General features: G+C 49.3%; 1 protein-coding gene across 4 annotated transcripts in view; it reads right to left on the bottom strand.

Moving 5' to 3' along the window:
• MDGA1 (MAM domain containing glycosylphosphatidylinositol anchor 1) overlaps positions 1–23,139 on the bottom strand; it is a 185,823-nt gene that overhangs the window by 80,286 nt on the left and 82,398 nt on the right. For all 4 annotated transcript variants that reach the window (XM_039531598.1, XM_039531600.1, XM_039531601.1 and 1 more), the window contains exons 7-9: positions 20,065–20,334; positions 19,282–19,611; positions 13,240–13,533 (exon numbers count right to left, since the gene is read on the bottom strand). In XM_039531598.1, coding sequence (XP_039387532.1) covers positions 13,240–13,533; positions 19,282–19,611; positions 20,065–20,334 — 894 coding nt within the window. The remainder of the gene's footprint in view (positions 1–13,239; positions 13,534–19,281; positions 19,612–20,064; positions 20,335–23,139) is intronic.

Raw genomic sequence — 23,139 nt, 5'->3', positions numbered from 1 at the left:
CCATACCTGTCAAGGAATCCCTGGATACCTCTGGGTATTTACTTTGCATGGAAACATTTTCCCTTTGGGCAAATGGAGTTGGTGCTGTTTCAAAGTTTAGGTCAGGAATGGTGGGGGCTGATTCGAATGCAGAAGCCCTCTCTGGATGCTTAGCTTCCTAGTAGGGTTTCTGTTCACACTGGGAGTGTCTCAGGGACGTCCCCTCTGTATTAAATCCCCTCAAACCTCCCTCACCCCAGAAGTGGTATTATATTCTGCAGACTCCCTTCAGCTGCTGGCTGGAGTCCTCCGCAGGTTCTGGGGGAAACAGTTCTGCTCCAGTGACAGCGTCCCTTCCTCCCACAGGACTCAGAAGGAAGTGAAGGAGTGTCATTCAAGTGTCCTCCAAGTGCAGCCTGCCCTAAGATACAGCCTGCAGCTGGGACAAGGACAAAGCTACAGACATACTCAAACTGTGAACTCCAGCAACAAGCAGTTACCACTCCTCCCTTAGGGAAATGCAGGTGTTTGGGATGGCTGGGTTTCAGCTGTCAATGTCACAAAGTCCCAGTGCCCCTTCTTCCCTGGTTTAGCTCCTAAGGGCTTGGGTAGGGACTGACCTGCCACGCTCATCATGATTCAGTAGTGCTGTCTGCACCGTGCCTGAGGCATTGGGCAGAGCTTGATGGTTAGTATTGGGAGGGGACTTCTTTTGGAGACTCCCACATTTTCCTTTCATCTCCCCCATGATCTCCTTTTCCTCTGCTCCCCCAACACTTCCTGAATTGTGGTGGCTCTTCCTCCAGATGGGGAGGACTCAGCGTGGCTCTCTCCAGGGTGTTGAGAATTAGCTGGGGTGCATGCAGCATTCAGCAATGGAAAAACATACACCCCTTTCCCCTGCCTTGCTCCCAGCCCTAGCGAATGAGGATCTAAGAGCAGCCTCCCAACACTCTTCTTCGGCATCCCAGTGATGTTAGTGCTACAGATCAGACCACAACACGGGAGATAACCCGAGCCCAGCAGGCCCTGAGAACTGGGCAAAATGGTGGTTCCTTCCATGGGGGAGCTCATCAGAGTGTTGGATGTGTTACAAATGGGCTAGGGAGCCTTTCCATCCTGGGAACATTCACATAGATTAGAGATGGGTGCCAGCTGTGTAGTCCCTATTTAGACCAGAACTGAACATCCACAAACCTCAGGGGAGTTGATTTCAGATTCCAGATTGGGGGCAAAGCTTCAGGGAGGATCCAGGGGCTTATTTTAATGCAGCTGGCTCAGCTACAGCCAAGGGAAGAGAGCTACTGGAGCATGAATCCCAATAGGGCTATCTGACACGCTGGAGTACTATTAGCATCACGGCAGCACCTAGGAGACCTCCACCACGTGAGGGCCCTGTTGTGCTAGGCACAGTATGAACAGAGAAAATGACAGTCACCGCCCCAACCCAATAGCTTCAGGATGCTCTCTCTCATATGAAATTACATCCTTTTCTGCTGGAGAGTCTGGCCAAAAATTAGGATCGAGGCAGTTTATAGAAAAGTGTATTCGTCCCCCTCCCCCACTAACCAAGAAATAGATCAACAGATTTACACCAGTTCTCATCTGGAACCGAACTAATACAATCTCTCAGCACCAGAAATGTATACACCAAGTTTCGCCTCAGTTCCTCATTACAACCACAAAGATATTTCTGGGCTGAACAACAGTCTGCGTAAGGGCTCGAATGAAAGCACTGGCAGGATGCTAGCCGAGGAGCAGTCGTGTGTCCTATCCCAGGGACATTTCCCCCTGCCCCCCCTGCTGGCATCCAGATATAGATCCAGGGCTGCCATCTGGTGTCTTGTACCCACCCCAGCTAGGATATGTGGGCAGGGGCAGCACTAATCTACACAGAGCCCTGACTTGTATCAGGAGCAACTAAGAAACTTCTTCCCTCACAGTCACCAATCAGCCGCTCAGCCAGGAACAGCAGTGACAGTCCCTTTACCTCTCTGAGTATAACGTATCTGGTGCTTAGCTTGGCAAAGCTGGCATGTTCCAACCTGCTTACAGAGGCTCCCTCTCTCCACTGCTTGTGTGTGCCCCCTTTAGGCCATTTGGATACCCCCTTCCTCACCTTGCCCCATGTCTGGTGACCCCTGGCCATAGCCCTGTCCAGATGAGCTTTGCTGGGTCAATTTCAACAACCTAAATAAAACCAAGAGAGCGCTCACTGCACAAAGGAGGCTTCCCAAGAAAATTCCTGTTAATGGTAGGGTGCGTGAAGCTTTCCATGAAGCAACAAGCAGAGAAGAGAGAGACTGAAATGCCCCTCAGAGAGTTCTAACAATTACACACCAAAGAGAGACATAATTAAATAAGTCTAAATCCTCCCCATTCTTAAGCTGCAAAACTCAGAACAAACTGCCTCCAAAGACCAACCCCCTGGCACAGCTTAGCACAGCACTGACTGCCAGAGACTGGGAACTGGCTACTCTGGGGATCCTCTGGTTTAGACCTGCAAAGGCTATGACTGCAAACACCATAGATGTCAGGAACAGAGCTTCTTTCATTGCAGAAGGGGCAACAGAGTGTGGAGCGCAGTGTGCTGAACACCCTCTCCAATGCCACGAGGCTGGCAGGAGGGTAAGGCTGACGATGCTTTATAGCCAGCAGGAGTTATAGCCACATCAGTCACCCAACTCCCAGATTTGACACAATCCATTTCTAAAATGGAATCCAAAATGCCAATGGAGCAGCTGTCAAGATCTCGGTCACCTATGCCACAGGGCTGCTGGAGAGTACACACCTTCCCTGAGTAGCATAACAAACCCATGGTCACCTATGTTTTCATGGCTGTCACTATACTTTGCACCATGGCCATCCGGAACATCATTGCAGTAGCAGGGATGGACTGAGCCCTACTGGAGCAGGGCAAGCCACTACAACTAGAGCTAAAGGAGAGTCTCTGTTAGCTACTAGCAACATACGGCCCATGGCACACAGCTGTGCAGTCCTAATTCTGTTCAGCAAAGGGCAGTGGTACATGCATGTGCATGTGTGCACACAGACTCTGGGCAGTGTATTCCCAGGCACAGAAACTGGGTGTTGATCACAGCATGTTTAGTCAGAAGCAGAGGGGATGAACATGGGGAGGTGTTCATCACAAAGTGGGACTGGATCACAGAATCAGACTTTACATCTGTTGTGACTAGCTGCCATTCTGTTTAAAGAGTACCCATCCGAGGGCATGCATGTGACCATAATTAATTTTCTCCTTTGCACTAATAAAGCCCCCTGGGGTTGCAAACACTTTGGAGGCATATGAGGCAGGATTTCCTCAAGACTTTGAGGAAAGATCTCACTTCCCAGAACCTCAGCTGGTCTTTAATCATATGGATGCTAAAAAAAACCCAACCACCCCAGAGTTTTGGGCAGGGGTCGAGGCTCTCAGACCATCCAGGGTCTCTCTCAGGGACAGTGAGCATCCCAGGATGTGGAGCAGGTACGGAAGAGGGAGAAGGGCTCTGACCTCCCAAAGGGAGAAGAAGCCATCTTCTGACCCTCGTTAACTACCTACACACCACAATTTCCGGCGGTATAAGTTGTCTTGCTCAGGGTGTGAAGAAGCCACCCCCCTGAGCGAGGTAAGTTACACCAACCTAAACACCAGCATGGACAACACTACATCAGTGGGAGAACTTCTCCCAGCAGCATAGCTACCGCTGCTCCTGGGGGGCTGGAGTAGTTAAGTCGACAGGAGAGTTCTCTCCCATTGACTTAGAGAGTCTGCACTAGGAGCGCTAGAGTGGCATCAGTGCAGCTGCACCACTGTAAGGTCTGTAGCGTAGCCATAGCCCCACGAGAAAGGTCAGCAGGAGAACTGCTTTGCTGCAGCAGACTACAGACAAAGGGAATTAAAAGGACAATACAACAAATAAAACAACCCCAGGCTAAAATTCTTAGCAGGTGGTTCCAAACTCCAGCTCAGATGGCCAAATCTAGTAAGATGGAGACAGCAGCCCTGAGTTGAAGGTATGGGTCACCTCACCAGCAGTCATGCATCCCAGATCTGGTACATGGCTTCATGCCTGTGCAGCTAGCTGCACATCAACTATCACAAAAAGCTGTTGGAAGTTCATGGGAGCCAACAGCCCAGTTCTAGCCACCCCCCAGGATAGGCTCCATGCCAGGAAGCCTTGAAAGCATTTTAATAGAGCAGTGAATAGCCAAGCTTGTGGTTTAGTGGAGGTAGGGCACCAGCAAAAAGCTCTGTCATTGAGGGCTGACTTCCACAGCTGATCGAAACAGAGTTTAATGCATTTCCATTTCCAGTTGTGTATATCCACTGATTTTTTTTTTTTACTTATTTACTGTATTGCCCCCTTCTTCCCCTTGTGCGCTTCTGTTAGCGCCACAGATAACGGTAAAATTGATGCAGGCTATTAGTTGCCTGATGTACAGCACTGCAGACTGCTTAGCAGGATTCTAAAGAGGGATGAAGCAACTGTGTCTCACCAGGAATAACATTTACAGGTGTTTGAGCTAGAAGAGGAAAATTTATCTGTGCATAACTGAAAATTTCCTTTGAGTAATAAGATCCACAGACAGTTACAATGGGCACTTCAGCCTGCTTGCAGGTTGGGGGCAGAACCAGACCTAAGTATCTTTGTTACTTAACTGGCCCTCTCTGTAATAGCTGTAGTATCTGGCCCCACTGTAGTAGCTGGGTGCCTCAAAATCTCTAATGTATGTATCCTCACACCACCACTAGTGAGGTAGAGCAGAGCTATTTGGGAACTGAGGCACAGAGAAGCTAAATTACTTGCTCATGTTCACACTAAGTATGTTGCAGAGCAGAGACTCAAACCTGGGTCTCCTAAATGCTAAGCTATTATCCTAACCACCAGGTAATCCTTCCTTTTAGCTGTTAGCACCAGGAAAATGCTCCACCTCTCTTCTAGTTGAGATAACTTCTACTACCAGGCTAATTCAAATCTACTTTAAGTTACACATTGGGTTTGACTTGGGTTGAGGGAAAGCAATGGCTCCTGCTGCAGAGCATAGTAAATTCTCCCCAACAATAAACAACCCAACCCTTGGATGTTACTTTCCATTTCTATTCTTGATGATCCATCTGTCTCCCAGATGGGCCAGATCTCTGGACCTTATTATTCAAAGAAAGGAAATTCTCAGGTAAGCATGGATAAATGTTTTTGTTCTCCCTCATACTAAGCTCCACAAATCCATTATAATGGGATTTTCATAGTGGTGTGCCTCTGGGGTGGGAAGCAGGATTATCCTTTAAATATTGACGTCCAAAACAAGGTAGATGATGTATAAATAATGATTCCACGTCCCCTGGGCACTAAGGCATGGAGAAGAACTCTGCCAAAAGAAAGGAAAAGGCATCGGCTAAGACTGGGTGACCAATATGCAAAATGTGGTGAACTAATGGCCATCTAATAGGTCTCAATGCAGCAGATAGGACTGCTCTGCCCTGAGACTGTCAGTGTTCCTAAGGACTGGACTTCGATGCTTAACTGCAGGAGAAGTATTTCTTGAATTTACTTCAGGAATGAATGCTGTGACAGCTGAGAGGACTACCAGCCTGAATTCAAAATACAACTCTGAGGAGGCAGGGGTTAGGAGAACCTCACAATTTAGCAGCCTACTCTAGTGGATAGGAAGTACCAACACCTCCTGTAGGGGTTCCATCTGGGTAGTGCTGCATACAGGTTCCAAGTCTGGTCTCTATGAGCACACAGGGTTGTGAATAAGGTGGATGCACTAAGGGAGCATTTAATGGAGAGATTTGCACAAACTGTCCTTGCTTGGGCATGTTGAGAGCATTATACAACAGAGACTTGACCTTTTCGCCTGGACGCTATTATACACCCACAAAAAACGCCCTCCTGGGCTATGGCGACACAAGGCTTTGCTTCACTGGTTTAACAATGGACGTTTCATCAGCCAGTAAAGTAAGTTCTATTTGTTGACTTCTTTCTAGTGGGCCATGAGACCAATAATCAGTTCATCCAAATCTTCATCTTCAATCCTTCCTGCCTCCTTTCCTCCTGGGGGCAGGTGAGGGGCCAAGGCAACCTCCACCCAGTCAGTGCTGCATCTTGCCCAGCAGAGCGCGCCTCTCCAGTTTAGCATGGCTCCTCTCCTGCCTGGGGAAGGGGAACCAAGGTGACCCCACCCAGGGTCATGGGCCATGGTAGGAAAACTGTGGCCTGCCCAGAAAGCGAGCCAACCTCCCTAATGAGAAAGTTGATAAAGGAGTGAAGCAGGAGACACGGCCCCTTCCCCTCTGGCTTTTCTCAGCTCGCTCCAGCCACTGCAGACGCCTCCAAGGGGAAGCAGAGCTGAGGGGACAATCCCCCCAAAAGGTAAATGCAGCCCTGGGACACAGCTGGGAATTAGACAGACACATTATTGAGCCAAACTGATAGTCTAAACATTGGATATAAAGTTTGGAATTTCCCTCAGAAAAGTGCTGCAACAGGGAGGCCTGGCTGAGCCACCAGCTGCTGTGAAGGCAGAAAAAAATGGAAGGAACTTCAGGAGATGGGGTATTTCCCTGCTGCCAGGGACTGAGCAGTCTGGTTCCACCCCCAAGCTGCAGGTAGGCTGAAGTACCCATTGTAACAGATCTGCGAACCTTAGCATGAAAAAGAATGACAATTTACAGTATAAGGGACAGTAGTTCTCATGCATAAGCCGTTGACCGGTGGGGTCCAGAAGGGAATCCCCAGACACATGGTCAGTTGTATTGTAGGGTGTGATGGGGCATCCGCCCACACTGGCATGCCAGGGAGGGCCTTAGGGAAGCTGCACAAGCAGCAGCCAATAGTAGAAGGGCTGTGAGGAACAGCCAATCAGAGCTCAGCAGGCCATCTAAGAAGAGCTGCAGGGCAGAGCAGGGTCAGTTGCTCTCTGGAACTGAAGGAGGGAGGACTAGGTGCCTGGCAGGAAGAAGGAAGCTAGCATCCTGGACAGAGCAGTGTTGCTAGCAGGGACTAGGAGAGCTAGAGAAGAGATCCTGACTGACTGCTGGGATTTACAGGCTAAGGCCCTGAGGCAAGGGCAAAGAGGGTACTGGAGCCACAGGGAAGTGGCCAGACAACTGGCTGCAGTCACCACTGGGGAACTGGTGAGATAGTTGGATTGCAAAACTCACCCTTGAAAGGGGGGAGCACAGATTGTGACCTGGCCGGAGGGCTGTGTCATGAAGAGGATGCCACGGACCTTGGAGTGATGGGGGTCTGGGAGCAGAAGTGACAGCGGGTAAAGCATTACCAGGAATAGGCGTACCAACCTGCACAGCTAATCAAGACAACCAGCAGGAGGCACCAGCACGGTAAGTGAAGCCCCGGCACATAGGGCAGTATATCTTGCTCTGAAGTGCCAAGTGTAGACCACCCCCAGGGGCAGTTGGATTAGATGGACAACTGATCTTATCCAGTGTATTAGCAGAACACATTCTGGAACAGATGTTCTGGTGTCGTGTAGCACGTGGGTGGAAACTGGAATAGGTGGATTCCAATTGTGACAGAGCTGTCCTACATCTTACAGACTAGGCTTGGCTTTCAGGGCTGGAAAAATCTTTCAGGCTGACGTAATATTATCCTGGCAGGATACTGCACCCAGGATATAACATCATACAGTTTGCTTCATTACATCTTGATGCTACACCACAATATCTAACAAAATGTCGTGTCAGCGTGATAAGACAACTCTCTCAAAGGACAATAGTTTCAAAGAGGTTAGAACTTAAATCAACCTCTGCCATTTTCAGTAACTGTAAAGACTCTGTCTTGCTTTTAGGATACTTAAAATCCAGAGGGGTCAAATCATTTTCATGATTAGTTACTATGTTATGGCTGGCTTTGGGATGCATGGTTGAGACCAGATCCCATTTAGATTCCAAACACCACTGAACTTTGCAACGGTACCAAGCCAGGCCCACAATCTGCAGATCAGCCCCACCTCTATCTGAACCTGGTTGTCTGTCCCTCATTTTAATATGCATCTATGACATATACTGTGCTTTTTCTGAAAGTGACTATCTAGCCTTGAGACAAGCCTGCTAAACAGTTTTATATTTATTATAATAATAATACCTGGTCCTTCTATAGCCCCTTTTATTTAAGAATCTTAAAGTGCTTTGTGGCATTAACTCTCACCTGGTGAGGTAGGTCACTTTCATCCCCTTTTCAAAGAGATGTGAAGTGATTTAGTCACACCAAGCTGTGACCTGAACCCTGGGAGTCTTGACTCTCCTACTCCCTTGCTTTCACCACTACACCATATTTCCTCATCCTAGCCTTAGAGATGAAAGCCAGGGAGCACTCTTGTAAACCTATTATTCCACCAGAGCTGCAGAGTTCAGGAAACAGACTGTGTGGCCTGTCACAGAGCTGCCCTTAGCCAATTCCGGCATGTAACATGAAAGGAGAGCCACTTTTCCCACTTTCACAATATATAAATAATAAAAGGAATCAAAACACCACTTTTTTTGGCAGCTGATTGGTTTGTTCCCATCCCTTTTTCTCTCCCCCATATTGCAGCACTGCTAGCAAAGCTCATTTCTGGGCTGTTTGTCACAATACAGAACTATATGGGTAAAAAAAAGAAGAAAAAAGAAACAGAGAAACAGGTTCTGACATCTAATCAGATCTGCCATATTGATTTTGCAACTTTAGCTTTAGAACAAATCAGCAAAACAACCACATTATCACCCACAATTCACTCTCCTCTGTGTAAGCTGGTTCAAAAGGAGCTCACACAAACACCCCCCGCCCCACCTGAGTGGATTCTCAGATGGAAGGAGCAGGCTGGGGGCGGGGGGGGGGAAGCATGCTCATCATAGAGGCTTCAGAAGCCACACGATTCCCATTTCCGACAAGATTAGAATTCCAGAGCAAGCCACAACACTAATGAGCTGCCCGCACTGGAGAACAGCATTTCAATTAACCAGAGCAAGCCCCTGCTGGGGCACCCGGCTCTTTCCACAAAAAGGGAGCTGGATAAACAGATGGGTTGTTTGTTTAGCCAGGGGGCAGGGGTGACTCTAGACCTTGCTCCACTTTCCAGTTGCAGAGGTTTGTTTTTCGTGAATTTCATGCTGGTAAAAGGAGCCAGATGGACAGCACCGGAGATTGAAGTCCACTGCTTAGGCACAAAATAGACAGCCAGGTAGTGGCATTGCAAACTTCTGCCATGCTGCTCTGCCTTGGAGGAACCAAGCTGTAGGTGGGAATGGTGAGTTCAGTCCCTGTGACCCATTCACTATTTGACCAAGACTGCAGTCTTGAAGAAGTGGAGGCGGTTAATTTCTAGGATCATGCATGGCTTCCAGAATCCAAACAAAATTCAATGTTGCTTGTCCTTAGGTGGAGGTGATGGGAGATGCCAACAGCAAGAAATGGAATGTGCGTGTCTGCTCAGCTTCGTCCAGGTTATCAGAGTAGGTTTTATCCCTCTTCTAGCAGTGACGGATGGAGGATGGGGGAAGAGGAGGTTGGCGTCTAATGAATTACTCTGTGCTACGCACTTAGGCGCTTTAGTCACAGCCCATGGATGGTGCAGGCTAGTGCAAATTAACCTTCTCTCCACCAATCCCATGCTTGCCACATCCTCAAGAGGACTTCACAGGAGTTCAGTACTGAATCTTTCCTGATGAGACTAGCTCTGTGGTCAGGGTTACCACCTTGGCCTCAGCCCTCCACCCTACTCAATATTATTCAGCACAGTCTTCAGTTTAATCTGGGAAGTGAAAGGAGCTAGGCTTGGAGTCTCCTTATCTGAATTCTACCCAGTGCAGCACTTGACTGACTGAAGATACTATTACTAAGAAGGGAGCACAGATTATCCCAGACCCCTACCTGCTCCACACATCAGAACATGACCAATAACTTCTAAACACTCCAGCCTGGGATATGAATAGCCTCATTCTTCTGCCAGGGGAGGTATCACTGAGCAACAAGGCATCCAAATAGAATGGCATGACATGCGCACCAGCAAGGATGGCAGTACAGAGCAACATCCACTCAGTGGTCTCCTGCTGCCTGTTTATGTGTATGTGTGTGTATATATATTATAGGTGGGGTTGGTAGCACAGCCCGTTAAGGCCTGGTCTACACGGGAGGGGTGGGGGGAAATCAATCTAAGATACACCGACTTCAGCTACGCTATTCTCGTAGCTGAAGTTGCGTATATTAGATCGACTTAGAATTACTTACTTCACGTCCTCGCGGCGTGGGATCGACAGCCATGACTCCCCCATTGACTTTGCTTCCGCCTCTCGCCGAGCTGGAGTTCAGCAGTCGACGGGAGAGCAATCGGGGATCGATTTATCGCATCTACACTACATGCGATAAATCAATCCCCGATAGATCGATCGCTACCCGCCGATCTGGTGGGTAGTGTAGACATACCTTAAGATTACCTGAACTTTTCTATTTTCAGTTACTTGCAACTTTGCCAAACTTTAACCATCTAAGATGAAATATTCCATACCAGTGCCCTCCCTCAGGCTGATTTGTGGGGGGGAATTCCAGCCAAAATGGATCTGCCACATCCAAGAACCAGGCTTGGAATAATACATTGTTTTGCCCATGTTAAGTTCTGGCAACCTTTCTTTCAGAAGCTTTAGCACCCCCTATGCTTTGGAGCAGGGACTTCAAATTTGGCAGGGAATGACCTTTTAAATCAAAGATGTGCCTTCCAATGTCCCCATGAAAATCTGCCCAAATTTGGCCAAGATATAAGCCTGGGTGGGGAGAGAGGTCACACTCTGCACATGCTCAGTAAAGACAGAGTTTTGGCAGCTAGATTTCCTGAAGATTCCATCTACGCCGTGCATGTTCATTGCAGGTCTGAGTAGGACTTTTCCTGCAGTTGCAGCTCTGGACGGCTGCAGGCCATACCAGGTCCAGGCACCTGAACAAAGAGAGCAGGGAGCCTCTAGCTCATCTGCTCTCAGTGGTCCCCCTGCTAGGCCCAGGCAGTCTGGAGGAGCAAACTGCCTGATTCAAATGCAGAGTAAACCAGAGCTGGATCTGATAGGGCAGGTGGGAGAACATTAGGACAAGACGACAGGGTGGGGATAGAATTTGGGACTGGAGGCTGGTGCAGGCAAGAGGGGAAACTGGAAGATGAGATGGGGGAGACTGGTATTGGCTGGGGGACTGGGAGCCAGCAGGTTGGGGAAAACAGATACTGGCTGAGGAACCAGGAGGTGGGAGGGACTGGCTAAGCATGGAGACTGGAGAATCAGTAGGGTTGAAGGGAAGAATTAAAGGGTGAGGCATACAGATCTGACAAGGTTCTAAGGTTTTGAGGGAGAACTGGGACTGGCTGGGCAAGGAGACAGGGATAAGGGGTGGAGATTGGAACTGGCTAGGTGAGGAGAATGGGCACTGGGACAAGGAGCCAGGAGTGGAAGAGATGGGACTGGTGCAGAAATAGGTTGAATGGGATGGAGCAGAAGGGTGTCATGCTTGGAGGGAATGGGGGAAGAGGACTCCGTGTTCACTAGAGCACACTCCCTTCTACAGCCTAGAATAGGAACTCAGGATTCCAGAGTCTCGCCATTCCTCTGCTGTCAACAAATATCTGTGAAACCCTCTGGCAATGTTTCCCATCCTCCTCTAGTGCTGGACCACAGAGAGGATGACAACCTACTACTGCTATCAGTTACTCTATTAGCTTATGTGGTGAAGGCCTATATGGTGGATCTAAAGGTTAAAACCCTGTTGATGACCCATGTGGGTGTCAATATGATGCCACATGATGGAATTTCCTTTTTTTTTTTTTTTTGGAGAAGGTTGCTCTTTTAAAAGCTAGGAAATTAACATCGTTTTGTGTGTGTAAAAGAACAGTATTAAGGTCGCAAACTCAAGCATTCAAAATTTGAAAATGCTGGTATTAAGGCTGCCTGTGCAAGCTTAATTTGACCCTCTTGTCCACATGGGTTATGATACAATCTTTAATTACATGACCACATACTATTTTTTCCCCTGCCTCATTTGGTGTGCAGAATGGACAGCACTCACTTCATGAGCATCTATTCAATGTTTTGTTTTCTCCTCATTGTTCAGTGTGTGGTCCCAGACCTTATTTGCTGCACACTATTCAAACCCTGCTCTGAAGACAAATTTCCTCATTGGTTTTCCGATGGGGCTCATCACTGTAGTAACCATGTGTTTCACAGATATTAATTAATTTCATTTCACAACACCCCTGTGAGGCAAGTGGGTGGCATGGTCCCCATTTTAGAGTCGGGGAACTGGGTCAGCGAGATTAAGGGCAAAAGTATTCACTAATTTGGGATGCCAAATTTGAGACACCTAGGACCTGATTTTTAAGAGTATGTAGCACTATATAGCAGTTTATATGTTCAAATCACAGTTCCCATTGACTTCAGCTGCAGCTGTGTGTGTTCAGCACTTCTGCAAATCAGACCATAAGATGTCAAGTCAAATGAGGAACAAACCATTAGCGACCACCTCTGAAAAGTTTGGTTTAAGTGACTTGACTAGCATCACATAGTAATCCTGTGGCAGAGCCAGGGATAAAATCCAGTTCTCCAGGGCAGCATTCAACCGTCTTAACCATGAGACTGTACTTTCTCTTCCTGCAGTCCCCTGCCTCATTCACTACACACTTTCCAACTTCTGCACCAAAAGAGGCAGGGGTCCTACCTACAACCGTTTCCTTCATTACACAACCCTGATTCATCCCCAGAGCAGGCCCATCCTGAATGGGGCAGGAGGGGTCCTATAGAAAAAAATAATGTGTGATCATGTAATTAAAGACTGTATCATAATGCAGATGTACAAGAGGGCTGAATCAAGGTTGAACAGGCAACCTTAATTCTGGCATTTCCTAGCTTCTGAGTGCTTGTCTTTGCAACCCTAATGTTTTTTTAATGCAATTTTTGTGTGGGTAAGATATATGCGCACACACACACACACACACACGCGCGCGCGCGCGCAGAGGCAACTGCTACATGAACAAGTGAGGTGACCCAACCAACAGCGGATCAACAGGTCCCCACAGTTGGCTGGAATACATTGTTGGTTGGCTGGCATGTCTGCTCGTGTGTGAACGTCAGGTAAATAAACCCTTCAAAGTCTACCAGATGAAACACTCACTCCAACCCTATTTGAAAGCAACGCAATAAGCATCACCTGCCCAGACTTTAGCAAGGTACCAGTGCATGCTGGCACAGAGGTAGGAGCTACAGAATCATGCTGTTATACTCACACTGTACGTTGAGCTGTACCAGAGCTTCCCGGGGTCTGATGTTAAAGCCATTGTACCTGGCTGTCTGACACTTATAGGTCCCACTCATTTCTCGGCTAACGCTCTCCAGGTGCAGCTTCCCATCGTAAGTCTCCACTGTCATGGCACCTGAGGGCATGGGGGCCTCCTTGTCTACCCGGGACCAGATGATGGGCGGCTTGGGCTTCCCTCGAACCTCGCACTGCAGCTCGGCCATGGAGCCCTCCCGAACGGTGATGGTGGACTGGCCCTTGGGGACACTGATGGTTGGAGGCACTAAAAAGAAGATGATAAAAAGGGACTGTTTGTTCGTCAAGGTAACATCCTTCCAGCAGAGCATGAGGGAAACCTTTGAAGGATGGTTGCACTTGTGGGGAAGGATGTCATACTGGCAGCCCTCCAATCAAGAATGGCAATGGTAATGCCAGAGCAAAGCTTCCCACACTCTGCCCCAGCCAATGTCAGCCACCCCATGGAGGTTCCATCTCTAGGTGGGGAGGAGTGTTTCATCCCCATGGCCTCTGAGTGTGCCAGCACCAACAGAAAGTGCCAGCTCAACTCACTTCATGTACATCAGTGAACTATTGTCAAACACTTTCAGTCACTATCAGCCTAAACCAGGCTAGAACTGATAATCTAGAGGTGAAAGACCCCACATCCTAGTCTCTATCTTGTTAGCCATTTAATTCCCCAACTGTAGCCCAGAAGTGAGAGGCCAAATCCAATCTCCTTACATGGGCTGGATTGGAGACAGTGGCCTATGGGCGCATGCTTCATATATTCCACTCCCCGCCTCCATAGACATCCAGGAGGAAGGGCCTTTGTCAATTTCTAAACCACAGACACAAGTTAGATTTGTTAAATACCTTCACTTATTCTACTGTAGAATTCACTGTGAATCCTCGCCAAGATGTGCAAAAAAACTACCTCAGAGAAGTACAACTCAATGTAGCTATCGCTGGCTCACCCAGAGGAGAGGCAACTCCCAGCTGAGACCAGCTCAGTACAGCCCCACGTAAGTGACAGCAAACCAGTAGAACTGCTGCCTAGTTCTCGTTAGAACAGTGGTGGGCAAACTGCAGCCCGGGGGCCACATCAGGCCTTCCAGACATATTAATCTGGACCTCGAATTCCCACCAGGGAATGGGGTCTGGGGCTTGTTCTGCTCCAGCTGGGGAGTGGGGTCAGGGTCTTGCCCCACTCCGCATGGCTCCTACGCGTAGGGGCAGCCAGAGGGCTCCACATACTGCTCCTGCAGCTCCCATTGGCTGGGAACTGCAAACGATGGGAGCTGCAGGGCCGGTGCCTGTGAACAAGGCAGCACACAGAGCCGCCTGGCTGTACCTCTCCATAGGAGCCAGAGCGGGGACATGCTGCTGTTTCTGGGAGCTACTTGAGGTAAGTGCTGCCCGGAGCCTGCCCCTCTGAGTCCCTTCCACACCCCAACCCCCTGTCCCAGCCCTAATCCCCCTCCTGCCCTCCAAACCCCTGGGTCCCAGCCTGGATTACCCTCCTGCACCCCCAACCCCTCATTGCCAGCCCCACCCAAGAGCCCGCACAACCAGCCAGAGCCCTCCCACCCTTCAACCCCCAATTTCATGAGCATTCATGGCCCGCCATACAATTTCCATACCCAGATGTGGCCCTTGGGCCACAAAGTTTGCCTACCCCTGGGTTAGAACCTGAGCTACAATAATGTACAGAACTTGCACAAAGCAAATCCAGTTCCTGGACAGGGGACCTTACTGATTGGGAAAAAATGGTGCTTCTGCTCTAGATAGAACCATTTTTGCCAAAAATGCAGATTCAGTCGAGCAGAACATTTCACGAATCTGTGTAAAAATTTGCCATTTTGTTTCGAAAACAAAATATTTGGAGTCATTTTGAATTTTACTTTAATTTTAATTAAAAAAAAAGTTAAACCCCTAAACATTTACTGTGACTCAAAATGATCTATTTTGACTTTTTTTTATGCTTTTCTGAAAAATTCAAAAAGTGTTTGTTTTTGGTGGACCTAAAATAAAAGTTGGGTATTTGAGTCGGGGGTGGGGTTCAGCCACCAAACTAAAAAAACTCAGGTTACTCACACAGCTCTAGTGACACCCGCTCCAGTGTCCAGCCATTATTGTCAGCCAAAGTTCATAAGGAGCCTAAGAAAGATGTCTACACTGTGATAAACCCGTGGCACAGAGTCTCAGAGCCTGGGTCCAGGTGATTGGGCTGCAGGGCTAGAAACTGCAGTGTAGATGTTCAGACTTAGGCTGCGGCCCAGTCCCTAAGACTCTGCGAGGGAGATGGGTCTCAGAGCCCAGGCTCTAGCCCAAGTCTGAATGTCTAACACTGAAATTTTATAGCCCCGCAGTCCAAGCCCTGCAAGCCCAGGTCAGGTGACTAGGGCCAGACACAGCTGTGTTGTGGGTCTTTTATAACAGTGTAGACATACCCTAAGATCTCCAGTTGATATGAACATGGAGTTGACTTGGACAGGACTCTTTGTTCATGCTCCAGGCTCCACCAAGAACCCACCCAGATGTAGATGGTTTTTGCAGGAACATCTATCATAATGTTGACATTGCATTGTCATCATTAGGTTTCAGAGTTAACATCCCATTGAGATAAATGTGACTGTTCTCACCTCTCAGAAAGCTCTTGTTTCAGGCTGTCTCTCTACAGCCAGCACTGCACAGGGATGACGTTTGGACTGATACTTTCACAAACGGAAGGGCTAGATATTTTTTCTTTTTAAATGAAAGCTTAAAATTCCAGGGGCCACCTCAATCCAAACTGGCCACTATTCACTCAATTTACCCTCTGCCGATAAGAGAGAGTGTGCTGGGATTATTTTCACACACATACAACACATAACTGCATTAAGAGCATATTTAAGATGGCTCTGGCCTCAGTCTCCTTTGGTAGCGACCTCTCTATGCAACAGAGAAGTTGAGTTTTCAATTTACAGGTCCCCTGTGGGCTGTGGAATCTCATCAGATGCTCTCCTGTTTGGTGTGAAGAGAGCGCTGCCCCCTGTCCCCTCGCCAGTCAGCGCTGCCAGCAGACGCTCACCTGGCGAGAGGCAATTTTCACCACAGGGAAAAACTGCAAATTGTATTTGGAGATTTTTTTAATTAAAGCTATCTCTTCCGAGCCTCCCACTGGAGACGGCCATCTCAGCGAATCGGGGGCTGTTTTACTGGGCGGCAGCAGATGGCCAGGGAATGCAGAGTAGTTTCCACCTTGCTGCTTCGATACCATGGCTCCGGGGAAAAACTCAACAGGTTCAAACCAAACACAAAGGGTGGGGTCTTTATTGCTCCTTAAATGCACACAGAGGGCCAGATGTCCCAGCATGGACAAACACCCCCGTTACCCAGTGTGTGCAGGGTGTGTGTGGGGAATTCAGCCTGAAGGGAGGCAGGTGATGGTGCTGCTGCCTGCCCTCTCTTGGGGTTCTGGCTGGAGACAGCAGCTTTAATTTCACTGGCTCCAGAGGAACCCAGCTGGCAGTGACCCTCGATGGGATGCTCCAGACTGCCACATTACTCAATCAGCCTCAGCATGTTCTCGGCCAGCCAACCCCCTATGTCCTGTGCTGGCCCTTTCAGCTCCTGCTGGTGGAAGGGGGGTGGTTGTAGCAACTTTGGCCCACCACAGCCACCTCCTTGTAGATTCTTTAACTCCTGAGCCCTGTACCTACATTTGGGCCAGCAAATAATATCCAGCCCTTGTAGTGGGGACAGATTCTGTGATCATACAGACCTTTGCCATCTTACTCCTGCGACCTTATATCTATTACATTCTATTAGCTATTGGGATTTTTTTGGGAAGTGGGGTGGGGTGGGGAGAAGTATGCTCTAAACTCCATTGCTACAGCCAGATCTGGCTTACATTCCCAGCTCTGCCACTGACTCACCATGGGATTTGGGGCAAGTCATGTCATTTTGTGACTCAGTTTCCCCAATGGTAAAAAGGGGAGAAGCAGCATTCCCCTACCTTCCATGGCTGTTAGGAGTATGAATGAATGAATGAATGAATTTATTTTTTGTTGAAAAGCCAGTACACAGTAAGTGATCAGTATCCCATTATCACAAAAGCATTGGGGGACATTCTCTTTGGAGCAGATTGCTACAGATTTTTGCTGAGAGTAGGGGAGGTTTTCCGAAAAACAAGAACCAATTCCAACACTTTCTGCTAAGGGCACAGACAGGACAGGAAATCAGATTGGTCATGGACAGCACTGGGACCAGCCAGGGCTGGTGCAAGGATGTTTCGCGCCCTAGGCGAAACTTCTATCTTGCACCCTCCCCCGTCCCCGAGCCTCCGCCCTGAGGCGCTCCCCCTGCGGCAGCTCCCCACCCCCCACCCTCCACCCTGAGGCATTCCCCCTGCCCCAGCTCACCCCTGCTCCACTTCCACCCCAAGCACGCTGTCGCTGCTTCACTTTCCCGCCTCCCAGGCTTGTGGTGCCAATCAGCTTAGTCGCCACAAGCCTGGGAGGCGGGAGAAGTGAAGCAGCTCACCCCTGCTCTGCCTCCGCCCTGAGCACGCCGTCGCTGCTTCACTTCTCCCGCCTCCCAGGCTTGTGGCACCAATCAGCTTAGGCGCTGCAAGCCTGGGAGGCGGGAGAAGTGAAGCGGTGATGGTATGCTTGGGGAGGAGGCGGGGCAGGGGTGAGTTGGGGCGGGGAGTTCCCCTGCGGTCTGCCCCCCCCTTACTTGCTGCAGGCGGCCCTCCCCGCACTCCTCTGCCCCAGGTCCCTCCACCTAAATGCCTGCGGCAACCGGGGCAGCTGAAGATCCAGCCGGTGCGGTCGCTGCCGAAGAAAATGCCGTCCCCCAAACCCTAGCGCCCTAGGCGACCGCCTTGGTCGCCTAAATGGTTGCACCAGCCCTGGGACCAGCCAAAGCTGGTTAACATCACTATGAATAAGGAAACTTTCTGAAGCAGTTTGTAAAATCAGGACAGATTCTGCAGCCAGTTGACTTCCCTCAGGCTCGCTCACCATTTATCTACAAGTAGGTGCAGCTTTGCTCTCAGTCACACCTGAGCAATCCCAGGGAAGGCAGGGGGACTGCATGGGCATATCTGAGAACAGAATCTGATCTGATGTTTTGCTAGCACAGATTTGGGGCTCCCGCTGAAGCAAATAAGAGAGTTTTGCCATTGATTCTACTGGGAGAAGGATGGGGACCTTTATGAAGGGAAAAGAGGGCGAGATTTATAGGGTCTGGGCTCCTGCAGAAAGTATTCAAGAGCTGTCCTGAGGATTAGAATTAGGACACTAAACATTAAAGCTGTTCATGGAATGAGAGTTTATGAGAGACATCACACAGCTCCCACCGTACATGGCCATGGACACAAGCCAGGTCCTGCCATCTCAGTCTCTGGAAAAATATCAGAGGGAGTGTCTCTTTTAAGTCACACCAAAGAAGTGAAAGAACACTACCTCCTTCCCCACAACCACCAGCCTTGGAACATTTGGTAAAATCCCATTCCCTCGCTGTTCCTTCATGATAAGCCCTTCTTCTTCAACCTTCCTAGGTTGGCTTGGGCTGCAATCTGGGCCTTCCTAATCCGTAATCAGACATCCTCAGTCATGTTGTGCCTCAGGTCACTAGAAGCCTGAAACTAACCCATTAAGACTCCATATTAAAGGAAGGAACTAGCTACTTTAGAACCCACCTATCCCCACTGGGTCACTGGCCACTCACGAGACATGCCCACAGCATCCAGCCCAGCACACACTGGTTTCCGTATAAAATGTAGCATGCTGGGGCTGCTCTCTTTGGTTTAGTCCAACCTCCTCATCAGGCACAAGAGGGATCATCTCAGGATACTACAAGGCACGCAGCATAGCTGTCATCCCAAGCGGAAGGAACAAGAGCTCGTACACTTGAAATCAAGGCTCATTTGAGGGCCTTCAAGAGCTCAGGCTGGAAAGAATATGTTGGTTTCACGATTCTAATTCATACTGTGCCCCTTGACCCAACTCCCTCAAAGCCCCAGGCCTCCACGGTGGAGGCTCACCTGTTTCTGAAGAGATGTTCACCTCAACACTGAGGTCAGGGATGGGGGCCCCCTGGAAGGACGCAATGCACAGATATGTGCCATAATCACTGAAGCGCAGGTCAATGATCTCCAGGCTGCTGGTCACTGGTGGGAGCTCAGGGTCGTTCCTGGAAATGAGCAGTCGGTCTGAGACCCTGGCCGGTTTCCCATTCTTGTACCAGAAGTAGACGACCTTCTCCTGGGGGACGGCATCCACATGGCATGAGAGCTTCAGGTCCTGCCCTAGTTGGATGCTCTCACTCTCTTTGATCACGTCAGGGGTGATCTGGAAGGTGACGTTCTTCATGGCTGGGATGAACACAGGTGCAAAGCCAGTTAGTGAAGACAAAATGCCCTGTGCCCAATGGGGATACCCGTGTGAGACATCTACCCTTTGCCCGATGGGAGGCAATGGCTCCACACACTCTGGGTCAAGGGATCCCCCAGCCCTATGCCCAAATGAGATCCCCATGTGAGGCAATGGCTCCACACCCCCAAGGCCTGCTGTGGTGCTGCAGGTCAGGATCAGGAAGCATCTCCAGAGCCGTGGAAGGACAGGACTGGAATAACTGTGGGTGCTGTGAGTCAGGAATGAGGTGCATCAGCAGAGCTGTAGGTGTGAAAGCTTGCACAGCACCTTCTCCCGCCAGTGCTACCAGTCCCTTGCTGGAGTAGCACCTTTACCCCCTATTTAAATGAACAATGATGTGTGCTGGAAACCCAGAGTCACACCCCAAAAGCGCATGCAGTGGAAGGACGTACATCGCACCAGGAGATTCACTGTCTTCTTAGCTGGGTTCCCCACATTGTTGATGGCCGTGCAATTGTAGTAGCCTGAATCTTCCATGCGGATCCCCCATATGGTGAGGTTACCCTCTTGAATAAGGCTATTGTGAGGCATAGGGCTGGGTGAGTGAGACCAGACCACCTCAGGCAGTGGGTCACCGCCTATCAGGGAGCACTGCATGGTGACATTATCTCCTGGGTTCACCACCAGGGTCTCATTGACAGACAGCTTCAGAGCGGGTGGGGCTGGAAGAGAAAAATGGGAACACTAGTGAGCTCTGAGGAAACTCACACCAGCCTGGACTTAACTCAATTCTATCTGAATGGAGAGACTCTCAGTTTGTTTTTGGGAAAGGGCAGGTCCAGCTGAGCGAGTGTGGGCTGGCCATGAGTTCATTAAAAACATGATGTGTGTGAATCTAGGGCCCCATCAACACTGCATCTCTAGCCAAGGCAGGGGACCTGGCCACAACAGGGTTAAAAGGCATAGTGTAGACAGGACCTCACAGAGACCCAAAACTGAGGACACATCTAGACTGCAGCTGGTGTAGACACACCCGAGCTAGCTTGAATCTAGCTAGCTCCTGGTCCCAGAGCAGCGAAGCTGCAGCAGCGCATGCTTCAACTCCATGAATAATTACCCAGGGTTCCAGGTGGACTGAAGCACGCACTGCTGCAGCTTCCCTGCTCCGGGACTGAGCTAGGGTGATTAACAACTTGCTTGGGTACGTCTACAAGAGCTGCAATGACACCTTGTGATTGCAGCGTAAACCCTGAACAGTCCAAGCTTTAGGAGCATGGTTAGGTCCCATCTACACTGAACATAGATGTACGGCCCAATTCTTCACTCCAAATCAGAACAGTAGTATTTTACACCCATTTTGCATAAGTACGACTGGCAACACAGAAGCAGTGGAGAATCTGGCCCTAAGGCTTGCTGATTTTTGCCCCCAGTTCAAGTAACTGTGGCTGCAGATGGACATTACCCGCCAAGATGACAGAGAAATGGGGAATCAATGCCAAGTTTATTTTCACAACAGCAATATCAAAATCCCCTGCACACAGGTTAATTTATATTGCTCTTTCTGTATCAGTTCCCCCTGTCTTTAAATGGGGCCTGCAGACGCGGAGATGGAATAAAAGCTCAGTTACTTGCATTGTGGCTCCTCTCTAAGCCTCTGCATACCCCCTGCTGAAAATGTTGTGTAAGTCACTGCAAATATCTCTATGTCTCCTACAGAAATAGCACACAGGAGACTGAGTGGAAGGAGTGGTGGCAGGGAAAGATATGAAAATAAGAGATTCATTGAAATAGGTCGTATTAACTTTCTACCAGCTCACCATGGGTTGGGCTCAATGACTCAGGGCCCGATCCAAAGCCCACTGAAGCCAAAAGAAAGATTTCTATAGACTTCATTGGGCTTTGGATCAATCTCTAGGCACTGAAGTGGAGAATACAGACAATTATTCCCACACTGTCCCAAAAGCAGACGTCCCTTTCACATGTAACAAGTTACCAAATACAGTAGTCACCCTTCTGTTCAAACCAGTGATACTGACATAACCCCTCCAAGCCTCAGGTGTTAAAGGGACACACACCCGGAATGGCGTACACATCCATGCCCGTTCTTACAGAGGCTGTGTCTTAACTAGATGAAGGGTTGGGTTAGTTAACACATGCCAGTTAAGCCTAACCTCACCCTTTTTTAAATCTAGCTAAAGGTGTTACTCTGCATGTAGACTAGTCAAAATATTGAAGTTAGGTCAGACTTAGCTAGCATGCCAAATGCCAAACCTGCTTTAATCGCTTGGACACCAGGACACATTCTCTGCTCCTCTCCAGCAATGCACCTCCACCAGTTGTGCAGCAGGGCTCAATCAAAGTATTGGCACCTCTGATACCATCACAAGGGTATCCTTAATTTAACATACAAACTTAGAGACCTCCAAGTTGAGGTGCTGCTCTGAACTCTCTCAATCTTTCATCTCTGCATAACAGAGCCAGAAATCTCATGAGACTAGGCTCTCAGATCATGAGATTTCTGGCACCCCATGCATTCAGTCTGGTAGGAATACCAAGGGAACCAGCCAAACACGGAAGAGCAGAAGTGCATGGAAAGAGGGTTCTTCTTTCCTCCCACACTGGGTCACTCAGTGCAACTTTGAACAGCTGAGAGATTTCAGAAGCCACTTTGCCCTGCTGGGGACCAGTTCAGGGCAGTGCAGAGGGCAGCTCAGTTTAAAAACAGAAGGATCCAAGAGGGAGTAATGGGTCCCGCCAGTGGCAGAGAAGGGCAAAAGGCCTCCAAGTCAAGAGGCCTGGGGGGGGGGGGGGAAAGGAGGGGGAAGGAGAGAAAACAGAACTAACCTTGCAATCTTCCACAAGCCAAAGCCTATAGCTAGGGAGAAGGCGGCAAAGAGGGCTACAGGGCTGCCCCAGCTACACAGAGAGGTGAGGAATGGCTAGAGAGAGGGAGACTTTGGTGGTTTGGGTTTGGATTCAGCTCTCAGACCAGTTCACCCCTCCACAGTTACCAGCCTGAGAAGGAGCTTTGGAGCACATCTGTATTAAGTACATATCCCAAACAACCCACATCATGAGACTCCACTCCATTTCGCAGAACAGACTCCTGGTACAGACAGAACTTCCCTTGAGGCAAGCACTCTACCTTCCTTCTGACTGCTATGGCCCTGCTGGCTCAGCCCCAGGGGATGGAAGAACAGAACTTGTCTGGATCATGAGTTCCCAAAGTGTGGTACATGTGCCACTGGTGGTACAGGAGCTTGTTGAAAGTGGTACGCTGTAAAAAGGTGGTCTTGTCCCCTTTAAAGGGGAGTGGGGCCCAGGACCAGCCAAGCCCTGTTTCAGGATATGGCCCCTTTAAGGAAGCAGGTATTCAAGAGAGGAGCAGAATAGGGGCAGGTGTTAAGAAAGCAGCTACCTCCTTAAAAGTTAGGTGAGTCCCAGGAGTAGTAGAGGGCAGAGAGCCTGGATAGAAGAATTGCAGGGGAGCACTGAGTTAAGAAAGAGGCTCACCAGAGTGAGAGCCA

The sequence above is a fragment of the Mauremys reevesii genome, linkage group 3, assembly GCF_016161935.1.
Source record: "Mauremys reevesii isolate NIE-2019 linkage group 3, ASM1616193v1, whole genome shotgun sequence".
Taxonomy (NCBI): Eukaryota; Metazoa; Chordata; order Testudines; family Geoemydidae; genus Mauremys; species Mauremys reevesii.
The sequence above is the reverse complement of the archived record's forward strand: the minus strand, read 5'-3'. Positions and strand labels throughout refer to the sequence as shown.